Source organism: Carassius auratus, chromosome 10 (assembly GCF_003368295.1).
Source record: "Carassius auratus strain Wakin chromosome 10, ASM336829v1, whole genome shotgun sequence".
NCBI lineage: Eukaryota > Metazoa > Chordata > Actinopteri > Cypriniformes > Cyprinidae > Carassius > Carassius auratus.
Window position 1 is genome coordinate 19,624,707 of NC_039252.1, and position 22,924 is coordinate 19,647,630.

Genomic DNA, 22,924 nt, shown 5'->3' on the forward strand with positions numbered 1-22,924 from the left:
GTTACAACTTGATGGTTTCAGAAAACTATCCCTTCAGTACGCATCTAAGAATATAAGGATATACTGTACAATAACAATAAATAATATTTTTTATTATTATTAAAAAATAATAATATATATTTTGTATATAATTCTAAATTTAAATTTAAAAGAAACAGCAGAGTCCACTTTGACACAATACATATATATACGTTCAAAGTCATTATTTTTACTATATCTTCAAAGTTGATAATTACTGAATATAATGCCTTCCACAAAAGCTCAAAATCATTTAGGCTTTTGCACGTACGAATCTGGCAGGATCACAACACACACGCTTCTTTGTTTACATACATCCAGAAATGAATTTTCCTTTTTTGGTCGAATTATGCCTTAAACACTCAAATAGTTCTGAGGAACACAAACACGTCAAGCTCATTTAATGAATGTTTTGGGCAAACAGCGCCAAGAGTCTAACATATTCCAGATGTCATCAAATCATAATGACTCAAACACATGATTCAGTATGCAGTTTTAATTGTGGAACATTTTGTGCAACAGTTAAATAGATTTCATGAGCTACAGGAAAAAAAACCCTGAATAGTCAACAGCTAACAATGGAAAAGCAGAGAAGAGCATACTTCAAATTTCATGCATCAAAGTAAGCAGTACATCCTGTGCTGCACTGGAAAAATGTCAGAGGTCTAGCTTTGATAATCATGTGTAAACAGTCGCTGCTGGTTTGGGTTTGTGTTTGTTGCATGAGATGATTTCGACGAGGCAATTTAATTCTACTTATCTTATTATCAGATATGTGCTATCATTCTCTGCTCATGTATGGCACAGGAAATGTTATGATGTAATTTAATGAACAGGCCACAGACAGTGAAAGCCTGATATTTGAGCGAATTATAAACCTTTTCAAGTGTCATTTAAATTAAGAGTCATAAGACACACAGTGGAATGGAAACATATGCAAATGAGCTGCCCTGCAGGACTGACATTTTGCCATTCATTTAAATCAGCGGCAAACAAAGCAAATAAAAAATATCGAGTCGAGCATACGATTTCCCATATTTCTGTGACATTAAAAAAAGTCAATGTTTTTACAAATCTAGGCATTATTAAAATATACTTTATAGCGTGTTCACCATGTAATAAAACATACAAAATAGATTCCTACAGTAATAAAAGTAGAAATATGTACATATCAGAGTCTGTACAGTGGAACAACTGTTCCATTATAATATGAATTCATATGGTCCAGGGTAAAGATCATAATTCATGACAGCTTACAGCAGCTGTTGGCTATACGTTGGCAGAAGATCTCAAGATGTTGAATCGTTTCAGTGTCATGCGGATGAACCCGAGGTCGCGGTTCACCTTTTCTAGGCGATTCTCCAGTGTCACCTAAAACCATAAAGTTTATAATGTTACGCATCTGATTTTCTACTGATGTCTTTTGTTATGCATAATCATCTTTTTAAAAAAATTAAACAATTCTCAAATTAGATGTAGAGCCTTTAATTTGTAAAGTGCTACTGGATTGACAAAAATAAGCATCAGCATGCAACACTCTGGGGATGAATTCCCAGCAAAAAGTAAATATATCATAATATATACCATGGGTTTAAGAAATGTCAGCTTAAACTGTAATATGCAGTATACTGAAATATAATTTCTCATATCATGATCTAATATTTTTATTATATTTATAATATTGCTTGCTATGTTTTTCGCACTGCATTTAATAGATAATTACATTTAAAGAGCATTGCGCTATCAAGGGGCAAGGTTGGAGGAAAAATTTCTATAATTTTCTAAATTTTTACCAGAAAAAATTATATATATATATATATATATATATATATATATATATATATATATATATATAATGTTCTATTTTTTTCTGGTAAATATACAACATTAATGTAACTTATTCTTAATTTTTATTTTTGGCAAACATTATTTCTTTAAAAATAAAGTTTATTAGTATTTATTATTTTTAGTATCAGTATTGTTATAACATTGAATCTTACATTCTACTGCACAACAGTAATATATTTCTGTCACAGTTTCTTCAAGTTAAAACAAACTTTTATTTTGACGGGTTGCTGTCAAGAATTTGCAGCTGCTGTGTATGTGATATGTTAATTGTTCTCAAATTAAACAGTAAAATGCTAATGAAGGGAATCTCAGAGCAGCTGTGTTTGTGTCGTCATATATTGCAGAACTCATAGCGCCATATGCATGATGTCAAATGCTTCCACATACTTGTAGTATTACTACAGCATTACACCTCTGCATTGAAAATCACGCAATATTGCTTTGTTCGTGTCAATGATATCTCCGCCATGTTAAGCAATGAATGAATGACAGGCTTTCCGTTGTAACATCACGTAAGCTAAACGAGAGGGTGACATCTAGTGGGGAAGACTAATGATAAGATTCACGTTAATCAAATCTTGTGTTAAATATAAATCGAGAATCAATAATCATATTGATAATCGACCACATATTAAAAAACTAATTAATTAACTAAATGATTTTTTTTTTTGGCTTAGCCTTATTCTGTATGCATGTGAATGGAAAGTGATTGTGTTCCCACCTCGTCGAGCCTGGTCTGCAACGTGACCCGGGCCCCGGCTCCTGGAATCCGGCTCAGTGCCGCCTCAATCTGTGGAAAATAAATAAATATTGTGTGAAAGCGTCACAGCTTTTAGCAAATTGCTGGATGGAAACAGCCGAGATTAAACAACAGGTATTAGCACTCCTCAGCATGAATAGGAAAAGGGAAGCCTTTGCTAAAAATAGACGTGATTAACCAGCAGCGCTATAAAGTCAAGTTATGTAATGTGTAATGCTGCTGAGGTCACAGCAGAAACATGTGCTGCCATTGATAGACCAGCACGAGTCGTGAGCGAGTCACACGCTGTCCAAATACTCACGGGGTGTTGTGACATGCCTTCCATGAGCTTTCAGAGTTTCACAATGACTATAGCATGTTCATGGCCAGAATCGAAATAATGAATGAACACAAATGATCTAGAAATACATCATGGGTTTTAGAAATTGCTAAAAGTATTATTTACACACACACACGTGATAAGTCGCTGTGGTATATTTGTATAAACATATTGTATGAGTCAAAATTATATTTTTCTTTTATGCCAAAAATCATTAGGATATAAAGTAAAGATCATGTTCCATGAAGATATTTTGTAAATTTCCTACTGTAAATATATCACAACTGAATTTTTGATTAGTAATATGCATTGCTAAGAACTTTAAAGGCGATTTTCTTAATATTTTGATTTATTTGCACCCTCAGATTCTAGATTTTCAAATAGTTGTATCTCTGTCAGATATTGTCCTATTTATTCAGCTTTCGGATGATTTACAAAACTCAGTTTCGAAAATTGACCCTTATGACTGGTTTTGTGGTCCAGGGTAACATTTTATATATTTTACAAATAAATTCTTGCAGAAAGACTGTGTGTGTGTGTGTGTGTGTGTGTGTGTGTGTTTAAAATTTGAATGCATAAATTATATATATTTTTTAAACATATAATATTTAAACAGTTGAAGACTGTCATATTTCAGTGTTTTTGTTCATTGACTTTCAAAGTTGCCATTTTAATAATTAATTTTCACAGGTTTCTTAACTGTACATTTAAAAAATACGTAAATACTTCGTACAGTTTTTACTACATTAACTAGTTTACTACAGTAAATTATTAACTGGTTTTGCATCATTATAAGGGTAATTTAAAAAAATAAATAAAGTCTCATTTGTAAAAATTAATTAATGCATTAACTAACATGAAGCAACAATGAACTAAATATTTTTACAGCATTTGATCTTAGAATGCAACGATCGACCAATCAGAATTACACATGTCATAACAGGAAATATCCCACAATCACCTGCTGCTTTTCCTGTGTGAGCTCATCAAAGAGGCGCTCTGCGTCAGCTAGTGACTGAATGCGAGGCTGAAAGGAGAGGGTCGTCTCTTCACCGGCAGCTTCCTGTTGGTCCCAGCTGGGTCCGACCGCAGGCTCCTCAGACTCACTGCTCTCTGCAGGCTCAGACGAGCCCATGATGCACTGAGGCTTCACTGAGGAGGAAGTTCACACAACACTTATGCTTCCTGAGGAAATTCCACTGCTAACAGGGTTAAAGGGTAGCAAATGACTAGTTTATGACTAGGTAAATTTAACTATATACACTGGTGTTACATTTTGGAGTCAGTAAGATTTTTAAATGTTTTTGAAAGTAGTCTCTTATGTTCACAAGGGCTGTATTTAATTTATCAAAAAATATATAATATTATTAAATAAGTATTATTACAATTTAAAATCAATGTTTTCTATTTGAATATATTTTAAAATGTAATTTATTCCAGTGATGCAAAGCTGAATTTTCAGCATCATTTTTCCAGGCTTAAGTGTCATGTGATCCTTTAGAAATCATTCTATTATGCAGATTTGCTGCTCAAGAAACATTTCTGATTATTATCAATGTTGAAAACAGTTGTACGGCTTGATATTTGCGGAAACCATGTGACAAAACCATATAAAAGTTTAAAAGAAAAGCCAAAAAAAAAAAAAAATTAGCACTATTTAAAAAGTATTCATTCGTTAAAAAAAAAAAAAAAAACACTGACCCCAAACTTTTAAATGGTACTGTAAACAAAAACAAAAAAATTGATAAAATATTTAAATACAAATTTTTGTCACTCTTTTCAATTCTGTGATATATATATATATCTACGGTAGTAACGTAACTAATTTGAGTAATTGTAGAAAAGTGTTTTATATATATTACACTTTTCTATAATTACTCAAATTAGTTACGTTCGTAATCGTATATTCATACACACACACACACACACACACACATATATATATATATATATATATATGAGCAAGCACCATAAACAGTTGTCACTGTCTCTTCTTCTAGGACTGTCACTGTGTGATAGTTAAACCTGACAAAAGCAATCATACCTTCCGGTCTATCAGAAGCCTTAAACTGTAACCTCCTCCTTGGACTCGGGTGGGTTGGTAAAGAGGCGCTGACACCATTTCGACCAAAAACATCAAACCTAAAAAACAAGGCATATACAAGATATTATTTACTGACAGCTGATCCATGTGGAAGGCAAGTGAGTCAGTTAGCAGGACAGAATTGTTACCTGCTCTGCATGTGCTCTTGGGATGGAAGAGGGTGACCCAACGCGGTGGAGAAGTTCTCAGTCGGACAGCGCTTAGGACTGGACTTGGCTGAGAGAGGCACGAGTAATGTGTCTCTCTTTGCTAAAATAAAAAACACATTCAATCAGTAAAGATGGACTTTTATCAGCTATTTTGAAAATGCATCAAATGCTCGAATGCTAAAGCTTTGGGTCACTCACTGGGTGTGGCGAGAGGAACGGCTCTCTGTGTTCTGGGGGGCAGAGATGATGACCTGTGACCCTCTGGAGAGAGACTCCTCTGGGCCCTCAGCACGGCTCCGCTCCGCTCCTCCACAGCGTCCCTCACAGAGTTCTCCACAAAACCCACCGTAGGCCTTCTCCTAGCCAACCCTAAAACACATAGTGATATAGAAGAAAAGTCATTTAAAAGCAGTTTATCATAAGGCAGGAACATAAAGCCTGAAAAAAATGAAGGGTTATGAATAATTTCACAAGGCACTGTGTACATATACATATATGTACACACACACACACACACACACACTCTGGTTCAAAAGTTTGGGACATGCAAGATTTTTTTTTTATCAAATCCCTTGTTCACAGAGGCTGATCAAAAACACAGTAAGTACTGTCAAATAGTTGCACAATTTTAAATAACTGTTGTTCTATTTGAATTTATTTAAATATCATTCATTCATTAATGTTATGGCAAAGCTGATGAGAGTACAAAAAGTTAATAAATTAAAAATAAATCCACAAATAGTCCACACCCCTCCTGTCCTTTAATTAACTTCTTGTGAAGTGAAAAGCTTCTTGTCAAAATGACTCCATAATAAATAATTACAATTAAAAAATCCCCTGCCATGTCCCCTCACATTCAAATCCTCCCACACTTTTTTTTTTTTTACTGTTTTAGACTGTTTTTGCTTGTAAACTGTGCTTGATGTGTATATTTCTCTCCTGATTTAAAACAAGATGACTTTTCACTGGAGGACTCATATTTTAGCCAGGAGCAATAGTCTCAAGTTAAAATACTGAAATCAAGGATTTGTTTCTTAGAAACATCCAGCTTTTTACTGCACAAGACGTTAACTGATGGACTGGAGTCATGTGGATTACTCATGACGTTTTTAAACCGTCGTTTTGTGACATACTAGAGGAACCACAGCCGTTCCTGGATAGCGCTCGGCCCTCAGTGGCTTTGGTGTCCTCCATCTGGATCAGGGCCTTCATCATTGGGGTCAGAGGAACATCCCTCTTCCTCGGCTCTTCAGAAGGACCCGGAGTCGGTTCTCTCTCTGGTGAAGACAGCCGTCTGTTGACAGAGAATAGTTCAAGTTCTCCAAATGAATGCACCACAGAATGATAACGAAATGAATATTGTGAAGAGCAGTACCCTCTGGCTCCTGATGTCTGTTCACCTCTGAAACCAGCGCCGGTCCTCACCCCGACATCAGCATCTCGCTGCCTTTTACTCGGTGAGAGCAGAAGATCAGGGTGGTGGAACAAACTGGAATGATTCGATTTGTGAGTTTCAGCTTGGAATAAAAGCATTTCAGGGATTCAAAATGCAGTTGGATTTTTTTCTAATAGAAGAGCTGCACACTAGCATCTGTCCATGAATCAATAACTGCTAAATAAGTGTGTTCGGTTCATATTCACTGTTGTAAAACACTAAAAGCTGTGTTTTAGACCTGTGAAGAGAATGTGGTGTGTGTTTTGTACCCTGCTCCAGATGGTTGTGAGTGGCTGTGGAGAGATTGACGTGTTTTAGCCAGATTTTCGTGCTGTAGCTGTCGGACTTGAGCTTCTAGCTTAGAGATGACTCTACAAAACCATAGAAAAAATTCAGAAATAAAAACACATTGAGTTAGTACAGAAAAGGATATCATATACCATATAATTATAGCACCCGTGTTACATATATTTTATATGCATTATATGCACAAACAAAAGGAATTACAAATTAATATCATTGTATTTATATCAGTAATTATGATTGTTATAATTATGTACATTTCAAAACAAATATGACTTACATTTTTTATAAACTTCCTAAACTTTATTTTATAATATGACGGGTCAACACTTTACAATAAGGTTTCATTTGTTAACATTATTTAACTATATTAGTTATAAGGAACAATAGTTATTCAGCACTTATTAATTCAAGTTAATGTTAAGTTCAACATTTACTAATACATTATGTAATCAATTGTTGTTTCTGTTAACATTTATCAGTGCACTAAGAATTAACATGAATATTTAACATTATATTAACTAACATTAACACAGGTTAACTGATATAATTCATCGGTCATTGGTGTTTCATTGCAAAATATTTATTGTTAGTTCATGTTAGTAAATGCATTAACAAATGTTATCAAATGCCTATTCTTCATTAATATATGTGCTAAATATTAGATTTAACAATTACACCATAACATTTAACAATTAAATACAATTGTTAAATATTAACTTAAATGGTTAAATATTACATTTATAAAATGCAGCTATAATTATACATTTTAGTGTAATACAATAGTTGAAATAATGACATTAATTGCAGATTTGCATTGAAGAAATCTGACTACCTTTTCAGTTCTGATGTCTGTTCATTGGCATCAAAGAGCTTATTTTCAGTCGAGGCCAACTTGTCCTGTTAGGAAAGAAACCGCTGAATAGTTTGTGCACTTCTATGTACTATTAGTATCATGATGTCAGATAAAAACAGCTCTCACCTTGGCTCCCTCATGCTCCCTTCTCAGTGAATCATACTCGTGGAGGAGCTGCAAAAAAACAACGCATCATCACACTGAACTTTATGGTCAAATATAAACAGCATAAGGGAAGCTTAAAGGATTCTGCTCAGCTCACATCCTGTAGCATCTTGTGTTCTTTCTTCATGCGGGCCTCTTTCTCATCCACCTCCTTGCAGGCGTTCTGCACGGCCTCCTCCAGCTGATGCAGGCGGTTCTTCAGTTTGGTCACGGTGGCGTCTTTCTCACGGCTGCTGTGTTTGGTCTCTTCTAACCGCTGCTGCAGAGACTGGACAGTGGAGCTGGCCACGTCGTATCGCTCTGGCCATTCAGACTGGACAACAAACACAAACATCAACTTCAGGTTAGCATAGTGTTTCAACCATGCTTCCAGTCATTTATGATCACTATTATGATTGAAAGTTATTTTTAAGATTTAAGATTTCTGAGGTTGCAGGTCAGGTGCCAATCCTTGAATTAACACCTTTAATCAATGATAATTATAAGTGTACAAATGTCTCCAATATGACTAACAAAGAATATCTAGTCAATATTAAATAACTAAAATATTATAATAATAATAATAATACAGTTTTAGAGCAGAACATATTAAGAAAACTATATTTACTCTGTTGCTTCAGCTACTGTACCTTATATATACACACACACACACACACACACACACACACACACACACACAGACACGCATACACACACACACACACACACACACACACACACAGAAATGCACTGTTATGATTAGCTAACCTAAATGGGAAGCTCATTTATGACAAAAAAAATGCTTTGGAAAATTATAATTATGAAATAAAATGTCATTATTACATTAAAAAAGATGAAAGTTAAAAGTAAAAATTATGAGATGATAATGAAATGAGATACTAAGTCATAATTACCACATTATAAAGTTGTAAGTATATTATTATTATTATTATTATGGTCAACATTGAGATAAGGACAAAATTATGACAAAAAAAAAATTGCAACTACAACTAACTAAAGTAGAAAATTATCAGATAAAAAGTCATAAAAATAACAAAATAGTTGTTTAAACAATAACAATTATGATATAAAAGCCATAATTATCTTTTAAAAAGACCTTTCCACTTCCATACAAACTTATCCTGATATTCTTCACACTAATTACTGAATAGATGTTGAGCTAGAGGTTGCTAGGATGTTCTAAGTGGTTGCTAGGGTGTTTCAAGAGGATTCTGTGGTTGCTAGGTCATTGCTATACAGTTTCTAGGAGGCTGTAAGTAACCTTTCCAAAGGTAAACGTTCCGGAGTTGTGGAGTTGTGAAAGTGAAGTGTTTACAAAGTACAAAACCCTGTCTCAGTGACATAACCCCTTTAAACTGCTTGTATATAATTGATAACATTTTGCTCCCTACAAGCCGAGTTGCCCCTCATGTATTTCCTGTTTTAGGTGGAGGCGGTGACTCATACCAGCTGTCTCTGCAAGAGGTGGTTTTTGATCTCCAGCTCTCGGATGCGTGTGCTCGCCTCCGTTAACGCTCGTTCCAGGTGCTGACATCTGCCAAACGATGATCAAAGACACAATCAGTCAGAGTTCACCGGACTCCGCCGATGACAGAGTGTTTATCGTGTGGTAAACACCAGACACACACCAGACGCCAGCACAGAGACAAACAACAGGCTGAAGACAGAGCCAAACATATATCAATATTACACCACATTACAGCTACTGGATATTAGGAAGTACACTCGCGATCTGGTTCAACACGTTAAGATATGCTAAAATGTTAGAGTGGAGTTAATTGTTTTTTAATTATTACTTCTTAGACATAGTTAACAAAAAGTATTGTTCATTAACCAGAATATAAACATTCTCGACTTAATGTTAAAAAACAACTGATGAGATAAAAACATCACAATAATCCAAAAGTAATCCACACTACTCCAGTGTGTCAATTAATACTGTGAAGCCAAAAGCTGCATGTTTGTAAGAAATACATTTATCATTAAGACATTATTCAGACTAAAATACGAGTCCCTTATCCATGATATAGCTTTTTCTAGTGGCATCTTGTTTGATTCCGGCGAGAAACATACACAGATCAACCACTGGTGAAAATAGAGCACCCATTGCTGAGCAAGTGAAGCAATGCTAAATTTCTCCAAACCTGTTTTTATGAAGAAAAAAACGTATCTACATTTTGGATGTATTTATTTTTGACAATATATTGTTCTTTTCTTATTGAATTTCATAATGCAATCTGAAACAGTATGAACTCATGTTGATTGTTTCTCACCTCTCAAGCAAGATTTGGTTGCTTTTCTCCATGTCAAGAGGCAAATTCACCAGATCTAGTTTCTCCTTCAGGGCACTGAGCTCAGCCTCGTAGTACGCTCTGAGATCTGCTATGTGACGGGCATGTTTCTCTCTCAGGTTTAGTCTCAGTCTAGAAAGATTAGACAAACCATAAGTTAGTGTGGTAGCACTAGAACATCAGATATGTGGATATACCAAATAGCATTGGTTCAGTAAAGCACTAAAATATGATCAGTCAGGATCTTCAGCTACACTCCAGTTTAAAAGTTTCGGGGCCATATGATTTTTAACTTTTTGAAAGAAGTTTCTTCTGCTCTCCAAGGCTGCATTTATTTGATAATACTGTAATACTGTGAAATACTGTTACAATTTAAAATAACTTTTTTTTTTTTTTTTTTTATTCTTATATATTTAAAAAATGTCATTTATTTCTGTGATCAAAGCTGAATTTTTAGCATGTCTTCAGTGTCACATGGTCCTTCAGAAATCATTCTAATATGCTGATTTGCTGCTCAAGAAACATTTCGGTTTATTATTAATGTTGAGAACAGCTCTGCTTATTTATAGTTTTGTGCAAACAGTGAAACATTTCTTTTTTTAAGATTCTTTGATGAACAAAAAGTTCTAAAGAACAGTGTTTATTTGAAACAGAAAAATTTAGGATAGTGAGGAAGTTAAAAAGCAACTACTAAATGCCTTGTAAATGAAATTTTGCATTAATGATTTTAAAGAATCTTTAATAGTCATAGTCCACTTTTTCCATATCCAAAAAAAACCTGTCTGCTGCTGTAACCTTCCCATAAAGCCCATAAGTCTCCGAGGACCTTCAGTCTTAAGTGTCAGTTTTTAGGAGTTTAGATTTATACATCATCCAAGAGCTGAACAAATAACCTCTCCATTGATGTATGTTTGTTAGGAGGACAATATTTGAACTATTTGAAAATCTGTTATCTGAGGGTACAAAAAATCTAAATATTGAGAAAATCGCATTTAAAGTTGTCCAAATAAAGTCATTAGCAATGCATATAACAAATAAAAACTAAAGTTTTGACATATTTACAGTGAGAAATTTACCCAATATTTTCATGGAACATGATCTTTACTTAATTTTTTTAACTTTAAAACTAGTTTTGTGCTCCAGGGTCACATATGGGAAGGGAAAACAATAATGATCATCAGTAAATGACCAGTGTGATTGTTATGCACTTTTGTGACCAAGCTTTTCAAAATAAATTTTGTCTTTAATGTGTTGTAAATGTCATTGCATGTTAACTTTGGGGGGTTTTCACGACTCTTACAGCGAGAGAACAACTGGGTCCTCCAGTGAGGTCTTCCGCTCCATTTTCCCACAGCCCCTCTCAGGGCTGCTTCTGTTAGGCCTGTTCATGTCCTGAGCAGACGGTCCTCTGGGCTGTACGGTGACCGTGGCAGTGTGGCTGCCCTCATCCTCACTGTTGGCCTGGTTTGCTCGGTCAGGCCCCTGCTGTGCAGACAGACTGCTGGCATTAGACATGCAGTCTGTGTCACTGTGGCTGCGCAGGGCCATAGAGTCGGGACTGACGGGCGCTCCGCTGCTGCTGGGACAGGCCCGGACCTGCGCCGATGGACTGCTGAAGTGGGACGGTGACGTGAAGCCTGACGTACGATCCGAGTGCTTCACATGCACCGTGGAATCCAGAGTCAACACCTGGGTGAGAGAGCAACAGTTGAGACGTTCTGCTCCTTAATTAATTCTTGTGTTAATTGGTTCTGCTCTGACCTGAGGAGACGAGGTGGAGGAGTTGATTAAGGAGTCCCATTCGTGGGCTTTGGGATCTGCTCTTTTGCTCTGGTAGATCTCCCGCAGGGACAGACGGTTCTCATCTGGAGTCTGTGCGCCACAGAACAACAACTTATTCATCAGTTTTTATTTAACCCCATAAGGTGCGCTCTGTCATATTTGCTATGCAAATTTAAGGCCTTTAAATAATCAACATGATCAAAACTGTAGAGCAGAATCTACAACAAGACTTATATCATCTAATAGTTTATACTTTTAATCAAGTAGATGCTTAGTATGACTGTATCAATTTAGTATTACTGTAAAAACACCAGGTGGTGGATACACATTACTTTTTGCTGTGAAATCTTTACTGAATTTTATAGAGTAAGAATAACTTTTATTTTGTTAGTGATATTTCAAGGTGAACACTAACTGGACTAAAGCAACATGGGTTTACTTGATTATCCATACATAATTTTTCAAATATTAGCATCAAATATGATTTATTATGATTTATTTATTATTTATTATGATTTATTATTTATTTTCATTCATTATGCCATTGTATGTATGTGTGTGTATGTGTAAAGACCTCTAACACTAGCTTGCTCTATTCTTTTTTTATTCTTTTTTTTTTTATTTGTTTTCTTTTTCTTTATTATATTATTTAAAAGCCCATGCTACGTGTACTGTGTTACCCTAACAGAGACTTGTTATAGCACATATATCATTGCTCTTTTTGTTGTTTTTGATTGCTTCCACTGTCCTCATTTGTAAGTTGCTTTGGATAAAAGTGTCTGATAAATGAATAAATGTAAATGGAAATATGATCCATCAGGCTTTTGAGAAACGTAACATTTATTCATTATATGTTTTGCAATTACCAAGTTTGATCATGAAACTTAGCATTTAAATCTCATCTTACTCATAAATATTTTGGGAGAATTTCAGAATCAGAATTTTATCTTGCTTTTTAAATGTCCATTATATAAATGTCAGCATGATCACCTCGAGTATGAGCTCCATATTCTCACTACATCATACTATACTGAAACTTAAAACTTGAAGTTCTACATGAAATGCAAAGTGTCAGTGAACGAATAAGAAATAAATACAAAGTTTAAGGATTTATTAGTGTGAAAAATGATTGTTTTGATGCAGCTAAGATAATAACATTGCTGCTTTTTAGTTAGTATCTCCTAGAGACTAAGTGAATAAACGTTTACCTCCATTCGGACAAAGGAAGCACTTTCAAAGTTGTCAGGTAGAGGACGGTATAACTCACTCTCATCCAGTTTCCAGTAAGACAGGCCTGGAAAATCAAAGGTAATATGTAATATGTAATATGTGCATAGCAATTTCACAATAATCAGAAATTACATCAGTCTAAAGCCCCTATTCAAAACCTCTTCACAATCCCCCTAAAAAAATCATACGATCACCATTGCATCTCTCCTGTGTGCTGTTGAACAGACAGCGGAGCTTGATTCTTAGTGAAATGTGTTACCTGAGGCTTCAGACACCAGACTGTCACTTCTCTTTAGAGGCAATGGATTTGTGGAGGCTGTGCTGCATCCATGCTGAGGAGACAAAAGGTTATTATACTCAGAAAGCAATTTTAAATGCACACAGAGGCTTCTACAAACATTCACAGTACCAAGCTGAACAGTGATGCTTCATCTTCTCTCTGAAACACAAATATTGCACAATTCAAACAGTTTATCCGAGATTTGTTTAACTGGATCCCAATTAGCCACTACCAAGGTACCATAGGGGTCCAACAAGTAAAAAAACTAAATGACATTAATCCATAACAATAAATACCATTACAATAAAACAAACAAACCCAAAATGTATTCAGAATATCAAGATTCAAGTACTGAGTCTTATACCATTAAATATTTCTTTAAGATTTTTAAACCTCATTTTAGTTGTTGAAGTAAAAGATACATGACAGATATTTGGAACAATTATAAATCAGACATTTTGTGCATTTAAATTTACAAACTGGCATGATAACAATATTATAAAAGATATTTCACAGCAGAAGAGATGGAATGACATTTGAAAGAGTTTACTGCTTGAATTTATATATATAAAAAAAGAAAACATGGTTTGTTCATATATATATATATATAGTTCATATATATATATATATATATATATATATAAAGATCCCTGCTGTTCATGATAAAAAATATTTAAAAAAACCTTCAATATTAGTATGTGCTTACATCAGGTAAGTGATGTGTGTGCTCCTTAGGAGATCCTGCTCCTGCTGTGCTCCTGTCCCGCTCCACGTGTGCCGTCCGGTTTGGTGTGGGTCGGCTCCTTCTCTGCCTGTGTTTTTGTCTTTGTGCCCAGGAGGTCAGGGGTTGACTACACCACATATAACAACACAAAACAGCTGGATCTCTTAATGTGTTAAAAGTGATTCAACTGAGTTCATTATAACAGTGGTATTTCAGTGCTTCTGTACTATTACTTTAATTTGAGTATACTTTTAGTAATACTTCTACGTGCTTTGCCATTTTTTATTAGTTTTTGTTAGGGATGCACGATCATGATTTTTCATGGCCAATTCCGATACCAATTTTTTTACAAGCAAACTGGTCGATACCGATTTCCGATTTTTTTTAATTATCTTTAATCAACAAACAAGAAAGAAGGAAAGTATGCATAAACAAGATGTTTATTTGGTATTTAATAAGCCAAACTGGCTTTTAGCTATTGAAAAAAATAACCGTAACCATCTGAAATTATTGGCAGTATCTGCACAGTAATTTAGTAATTTAACTTAAAACTATTTCAGTGAGCTGATAAGGCAATTTTGAATTAGCTTTTATTTTTAGATTTTCAAAATACATTTGACCTAAAAGCTCATATAAGTCTTTGAAATTAGACAAATATGCATTTGTTTTTTGTTCACATTCATTTACTTCCATCGGTGTCATTTCAGTTTTTGAAATAACACAGATGGTAACATCTGTAACTCTACCTTATTACTCTCTGTTTATCAGTCAGCACATCAAGTGCAACTGTCTCAGTGATCTGGAGCTTGTCATTGGTTCTTCTCAGCGGGTTCTGGCCCAGAAGGCTTGTGTCAGGTATAGGTGATGGTGTGAGACTCCCGTCCTGCTGGTTTGGGGACCACAGCGCCTCGTCCCTCCCCTCTGTGGAACTGGGCCGCCCTGTTCCTAACCCATGCTCCCAGGTTGAAAGAGTCCCATAGCCGCTGCTCAGCACAGTAACCATCCCCTCCTCCGAGCTCTCCTGAGGGTGAACGGTGAGCTGGGGGGGCGACAAAGGTCCTGGGGCCGACAACGTAAAGGTGTTCCCAACCGGGTCCTCTAGAGGCTTGGGGTTCTTACTGGGCTCCAGAGAGTGAGTCTGTGTGCTGATTTGGTGCTTCTGTAACTGCACTAATGCCTTAATTTCATCCTGTATGAGCTGGAAGATATCATGCAAGGTTTAAATATATTAATATGCAAAGTTAGTTTGCATATTAATAATTTCTCCCAGATTAAGGACGAAACACGCTGTACAAAAGTACAAAATTCAAGCATGAGGTCAATATATTGAAAGCACAGTTAACATGCATCACTGTAGCAGTAGTCATTACTGAATATAAACCTGATGTGTAATACAGTAAGTTTGCTAAATTTTAACTAAACTACTTAGCAAAATTCTGTGCAAACAAAAAAACATATATTTCTAAATGCAGAAATGCGTGATATTGTAATTTTACAGTTGTGCTCAGGGCTCTGAACCGGTTCAAGGAGCGAAAACAGAAACCGGAAACAAACTAAATTTTGACAGGAACAGAACCAGAACCAGAAACGAAATCAAATTTTATAGTTCCGAACCGAATCGAAAATTTGAAATGGCCATTAACTGGTTAATAACGTTATTTTATCGTTCCATTTAATATTTGAAATTTGCTGTCAATGAATCATGAATTCCAGTATTTTTTGGCATTTGCAAATGTGATGCTGAAGCCAACGAGTTAAATGTCCGCTCAGCTGTGAACTCATCATAGTCAAGTCGCAATGGCAATGCACCCCCCTTAAGAGTTTATCTGAGGATAGTGTGAAATGAATTCAACAGATCACACACCTGCAGCACTTCTGTGAATGAAGAAAGCTGAAAAACAAACCCCTACAGGCTTACATAAAAAGGAATATAGGCATTTACACTAAATATATTTCACTTAAATCATACTGACAGATTAATGAAACGAAAGAAAAAGTGTGCTAAATTACGGTTCATTGTGACACCTTCCAAATTTTTCAGAAAGGATTTCTTTATTTTGCAAAAGCTTTACATTTTTAATTATTTTACAAAAGCTGACAGCTTTGAATGATGTCTTGCTTCTATATAATCAACCAGCTTTGGTATGACCATCACGCTGACACAACATCATTTTGCTTTATTAAAGCCTGTTAATTATCAAAATAAAATGGAGTTAATGAAACAAATAAAAAGTTAGACTGCTCCGTTGTACATGTTGCGTTCAGAGTTACCGCGCCTCACTGTGCTAATACAGCTGATGTGAAGGATAATGTTTTATGTAGATAAAAGTACAAACACTATATAATAAACAATATTTTAGCATCCAAATGCGTCTGGAACATGGAAACATTTGGACTCGTGCCGGATGAGAGATGCAGGCATCAGCTTCAGCTTAAAATATTTGTTTTTGGATTGAAGTTTTTGTAGCCTAAACTCTGTTTTGTTTTCAAGAGAAACTAATAGCAGTTTTTATAATGTTTGTAAACATTTTGCTTTAGACTACAGGCATTTTAGCCTTCATTATTTCGTAAAGTAATAGGGCTAATAAAATGCAATGCCGCAACTTTAGTTTTTTTTTTTTTTTTTCACTTTCATCTTTTTTTTTTTTTACAATGTAGCAAATATTTTGAAATATCTTTAAAAAACTTTGATGTCTTTAAAGTGTTGATAGATATTTTTTTTTTAGTAGCCTACATTTGGCCAAAATCTAGAGAGAGAGAGATGACGCACACTGTGTAATCAGATGTGGCTAATTCCTAATGTTCACCTCTTCATGTTTGATAAATCAAGTGTTATGATTTGCCGAGATCCCTGTCGGTGTACTCCTTCCAACAAAACCAACGAGCTAGCACACGGTAAGAACTGTAAAGCCTGCATATAGAAACGAAGCGCGTTACATTATTATTAGGCAAATTATAGACACATAATAATGTTTTTTTTTTAAATAACGTTATTAACCTGTATTTTTCCCACCCGAAACGGGTTTCGGAACGTAATAATTCAGAAGAACGCAGGAACAGAAACGTACAAATATTGATTCTGCTCTGAGTGAACCGACTGAATTTTCTTTTCATTTTCAAGCCCTGGTTGTGCTGTCAAATAAATGTAACGTTAATATCATTAATATTTAAAATATTTACATTTTTTATTTTATTTTACTGTGAAAAAGTATTGTTACAAAAGTAATATTCTTTTGTTATCTAACTACCAATTTCACAATTACCTTATTTTGTATTAATTATCAAAGAAAATCGTAATAAAATATCACTTTCAATTCAAATAAAACACACATTATGCTTAAGAATCACAGCAGACCAAAATAATTTATTAAACCACATTTTACATCACAATTGCAATGCGATGGATGGATGGATGGATGGCACTTAGATCTGCCCCTGACTTCAAGTTTGTGTAAGTAGATGCATGTGGATTCACTTAATTGCACAGTGTACGTTTTAAGCTTTAGACTGTCACAACCAGATTAAACACAATGAAGCACCTTGACTGTATCAGATACAAAGCACAACACTTTAACTCTCTGCAACATGAACAGTAACTGGGTAAGAGTCCAGACAGGTTCCTTCAGGAAAACATACCTGTATTTGGCACTGGTACTGCTCCTGTTGAGCAAGGATTTGCTCTTGATATTGCTTTTCCACCAACTGAAAGAGATTAAGCCACCGGCCCTGTTTGAATGAGAGAAAAACACTGTCAGTGTGTAAGAGAAAAAAACGGGCCAGTAGTTTCACAGCTAGTAAACTTGACAGATGTGATTGTCATATAGCCAATCTCAGCATATAATGAACATATAACATATATTTTTATAATACATCCAGGTGCATATCCACAGAGCTGGAAACTAAATTAGTGTCATGGAGCATTTTGATAAATATATGCAACTATACATCCTTATTATTTTTTATTTAACCAGTTGTCTTCATTATTAAATGCATGTTTGAATAAATCTGTAATGATAACAACTTTTTATTACTGTAACTATTTAAATATTTATATTTCAACAATAAATTGGAGTAAAAAAATAATCTTCTCAAATGTTAACTTTTAAAAGTGAATCTGAAAAAAAAATCTATAAAATAAACAGTGCACCAACATTAATATTTACTTAAAAGAAATAGATAGGGTTCATTTAAATTTCCATGCCAACTTTAAAGCCCTCAAGACACTTCTAAATGATCTCATTTGTGATGTCAGGGATCAGCTGCATTGTGGGATGTTCTCCACAGCTCTGAGCGTGGCTGCTGCCGTCTCGACTCCTATGGGAGACCCCAGACGATGGCCCAGAAACCTGGGCCGTGACGGCATGAGGGAACGGACAGCATGGTCTCAGGCATCTGCGCACCTCACAGTTCTTCCAGATCTCAGGGTCGGTCTCGCCGCTGCTCTGGATCTCCTGGACCAGGGCTCGGAGCGTCTCTATGGAGCTGGGGTTGATGAAGGGCAAACTTCTCCCTGAGCTGAACTCCTCCTCGGTGCGAAGACACAGATTCCTAAAGCATGTGACACCACAACAGAGACTGATTATAAGTCACATCAACCCGGAGGGCTTATTGTGGATTTAAAACAGCTTATCGACAGCATCTTTGTAAAGAAAAAACATCACAAACCTTATTTTTGGTTCAGTTTTCAGCTTAACAAAAACTTTGGTTTTGTGAAAATTATATTTCAGTGCATCACTAATAATGTCTCAAATAATCATGTGTTAAATAGATATGGTGAATTTTCATTTTTATGCCCACTTCAGGCCTCAGGAAACTTCTAAATGATCCAATTTGTGATGTCAGGAGCCAGCTGCATTGTGGGATGTTCATGAGCATGTAGACAAAAATGAAAAAGCAGGGTTTTCTGAATGCAACAACACATGATATCAAGTAGGACTCAGAGATTAATTGAAATAGTATATAAATCTGCATTTAGTAAAAGATTAGCTTTTAATCTCCCAGAAGTTTTCAACCAAAATAAAAGCTTGCTCCTAATATTTCTATTAAGAAATGTAGATATATAGCCTTTGTACAGTTGCACTGTAACATACACCTATTATTATAACATTTTGTTTAAATAAGCATTTTTTTTATTTTACTGTGAAACCTTTTTACAAAAGTAATATTTATTATTTTGCTACATATTTTTACCTTGTAGATTAAAATCATCTTGATTTTATTCACACACTTAATTACATTTTTTTTAAAAAGCACACAAATTGTGCTGCAAACATTAACAACAAACCTGGAGCTCTTTATTTAAACAAAATGCACTTTACATTTCAATCACAATGTTTATCAAAATATTAATAAAACCTTTTTTATGTATAATAATAAAAGCACATATGTATTTAATTCCCCAAGTCATGCAGTCTTAAAGTCAAAGTTCTCCAAAAAACTGACCTTATTTTGTTGGAAATGTTGCATGCTGATGTGGAGGAGGGTCCGTTTTCCCCTTCTGTGGTCTGAAGGAAGCTCTCGTGGTGGGACGCGGAGCGCTCCTCTTCGGGGAGACCCGACACATTGTCCTCAGAGGAGACGATGGACGCCTCGCTCTCCTTCCCGCCATTGGCACTGATCTGATCGTGGCTCAAGGCCACAGAGCTGGACACGTCCTCAGAGATGCTGTCATCTGTGGACATGCTTAAACAGCCGTGGACAGAGACCGTGTGTGAGCGCTGTTTTAAAAAATTAACAGAGTATAACGGGATCAACATCAAACCAACAATTATTTCATAAAAGCAAACACTTACTAACTAGGGCTCAAACCTGCATCATTCCAATTACCAACCCAAATATTTAACCAATAAGCCAACTATCCAAAAAAATTACAACAATATTTACGTTCAGAATTATTTACCTATGCATATGTTTGAGCTCATGTTAAATAAATTAATTGCAAAAACAAAAAAGTTTTTTATAAACAAAAATATTTAAAACAATTAAGTGAAATGTGTTATTTGCGATTAAATGAAAATGTATTATAGCTTAAATTTATATTAGGTGCAATTAGTTTACTTTAGAAAGTTTTTAACACACCTAGGTAAGACTTCAGTAAATCTTTACATGTATTTTCATGATTGCTAATATTGTCTTTGAAATATGGTTAAAGTGTACTGCTGAACGTATTGACAAGTATTTACTGTAACCTGAAATATGTCATTTTGACACTTGTCACATTTAAATCTATTTGGAATAATGAAATTGGAATGTACTTCATTAAATAGAAGACACAATACAGTAAATATTATAAGCAACTACTTTGCATTATTACACTATGATTTGAAAAGTCAAACTTCTGAAAGTGTTCAGAAACAGTTGTCTGTGTGTGCCTCTTTTTAAGTGCACCTAAGTGGCCTTTAATATCATTAATATATTATCTGCAAGTACGGTTTTTAGAAATATACTTTTAAGATTTTAAGTGCACAATCAGTTCAATTAAGCACACTTGTTTTGACTAGGCTTTTGTTTACTATTTATTGCACATGAATACAATCCCACTCAAAATGCCTAACACAAGCAAGAGATGAAATCTACAAAACCAGGAGTCTGAGCTACATTTCAATGACGTTATAAAGCCTAATTATCAAAACTTAAACTAAGAAAAGAAAATTAAAGCATTTTATTATTTTTTTTAAATGACCAGGGAAGGCATAAACAAAGACCCAGCTGTCAGACTGTCAGGACATCATGGGCACATCTGGTAAATCCATTGTTTACATGCAGTCGGAAAACATCAGATATATTCACAGAACAAATGTCATTCAATGCTATGAACTTGAATGGAGATTGGTGAAGTAATAAGAGCAGATCAAGCCAGAAGCACTCATATTTAATCGTCAGATCAGTAAACAACACAAGCCTCATCTGGCAACCTACAAACCCAGCCGGTGGTGTGTTTATCACATAGTTATTTAATAAGATGTCAAGCAGGCTCATAGATGTGAACATGCAGCAAAACACAGACTCGTTATGGCGCTTCCTGTTCTCGCGCGCGTACAGACAGCACGCATCACCTCTGCAGCTGCATCCCCTCGCTCCAAAGACAAGCGCTGACACATTTACCTTGACAATAACCCCCCAAAACCGCGACACTTACTTGTTACTTTTTATCATCATTTGTTCTCCCATTTTTACATTTCTTCACGCTCCTCGCGCACTCTCTCTTTCTCTTCATCTGTCACTGTCTGCTTCTCGCTCAACCTTCTACCGTTCTAACCGACGACGATACACACTGCGCCGCGAAACGCCATTGGTAGATTGAGTTCGAAAGGCGTTACTTGATTGGTCAACACAAATAGTCAACGTCATTTTGGGCTCTGTGATTGGCTCCATCGCAGGATTCTGCGCAGTTTAATCGTACAACAGAGGTTCTGATTGGTTCTCTTGTGTGCCCGGAAGAAATACTTTGGAAAAATAAAATGTAAATAATAATAATATCAATATTAATAATAACAATTAAATCAAATGCTTTGATTGTATGTCAGTAAAAAAATAAATATTGTATTTTCCTTTAAAAAAATAAGGTTTTGTGGAACAAATTTATTAAGTATTTTATATATAGATATATACTGAAGTTGGACGAAACTAAACTCTGTTGTTTAAAACGAGTGAGACAAGTAATTAAAACATATAATTTGATATTACAGTAGAGTTCTGTTTCTGTACAGACATTTAAACACTGGCACATATGCTTCGCGAATCATTTGAGTCAGTTCGGGAGTTCTGAGCGGGATCGCGAATCATTTGAATAAGTTTGGGGATCGCAAATCATTTGAATCAGTTCGGGAGTTCGGAGCGGGATCGCGAATCATTTGAATCAGTTCGGGAGTTCGTAGCGGAATAGCGAATCATTTGAGTCAGTGCGGGAGTTCAAAGCGCGTTAGCGAATCATTTGAGTCTGTTTGGGGATCGCGAATCATTTGAATCAGTTCGGGAGTTCATAGCGGGTTCGCGAATCATTTGAGTCATTTCGGGAGTTCAGAGTAGGTTCGCGAATGAGTCAGTTTGGGGATCGCGAATCATTTGAATCAGTTCGGGAGTTCGTAGTGGGTTTGCGAATCATTTGAGACATTTCGGGAGTTCGGAGTGGGATCGCGATCATTTGAGTCCGTTTGGGGTTCGCGAAATATAGGCATTTTTAACTATTTTAGTTTCTAGTTCTAATTATGTTTTCCAAGCGTGTTTAGGTGTGATATGTGAACTCGTTTATATTTGGTTTTAATTATGTGCCTTTTAACAGTATCAAGTATATTCAAAAACTAATGAAATTATGAAAACTGAGTCGATGGCTGAAAAATAAGTGCATGGTTTTGCAGATTTGGTGTGTAATTCTGTTTGAGTGACAGCTTTCAGAATCGGACCACATCCGATATATTCACAGAACAAATGTCATTCAATGCTATGAACTTGGATGGAGATCAACAGCAAGTTATAAGAGCAGATAAAGCCAGAAGCACTCATATTTAATCGTCAGATCAGTAAACAACACAAGGCTAATCTGGCAACCTACAAACCCAGCCTGTGGTGTGTTTATCGCATAGTTATTTAATAAGATGTCAAGCAGGCTCATAGATGTGAACATGCAGCAAAACACAGACTCGTTATGGCGCTTCCTGTTC

General features: G+C 35.4%; 1 protein-coding gene across 2 annotated transcripts; it reads right to left on the bottom strand.

Moving 5' to 3' along the window:
- Positions 1-499: 499 nt before the first annotated feature.
- On the bottom strand, positions 500-21,539 carry LOC113110200 (M-phase phosphoprotein 9-like). 2 transcript variants are annotated; one of them, XM_026274259.1, is made up of 25 exons: positions 21,403-21,539; positions 19,707-19,981; positions 18,665-18,812; positions 17,901-17,990; positions 15,011-15,462; positions 14,247-14,391; positions 13,670-13,699; positions 13,520-13,592; positions 13,239-13,324; positions 12,010-12,120; positions 11,549-11,937; positions 10,231-10,380; positions 9,404-9,491; positions 8,055-8,270; positions 7,919-7,966; positions 7,772-7,836; positions 6,903-7,004; positions 6,574-6,687; positions 6,332-6,492; positions 5,397-5,567; positions 5,178-5,298; positions 4,990-5,087; positions 3,907-4,097; positions 2,588-2,656; positions 500-1,389 (listed from the first exon to the last, which is right to left on the bottom strand). In XM_026274259.1, exons 2-25 carry the CDS (start codon positions 19,943-19,945, stop codon positions 1,288-1,290), a joined length of 3,459 nt encoding a protein of 1,152 aa, XP_026130044.1. In that variant the 5' UTR covers positions 19,946-19,981; positions 21,403-21,539; the 3' UTR covers positions 500-1,287. The 2 variants fall into 2 exon arrangements, with proteins under 2 accessions (XP_026130044.1, XP_026130045.1); XM_026274260.1 differs by lacking the exon at positions 13,670-13,699.
- Positions 21,540-22,924: the final 1,385 nt, after the last annotated feature.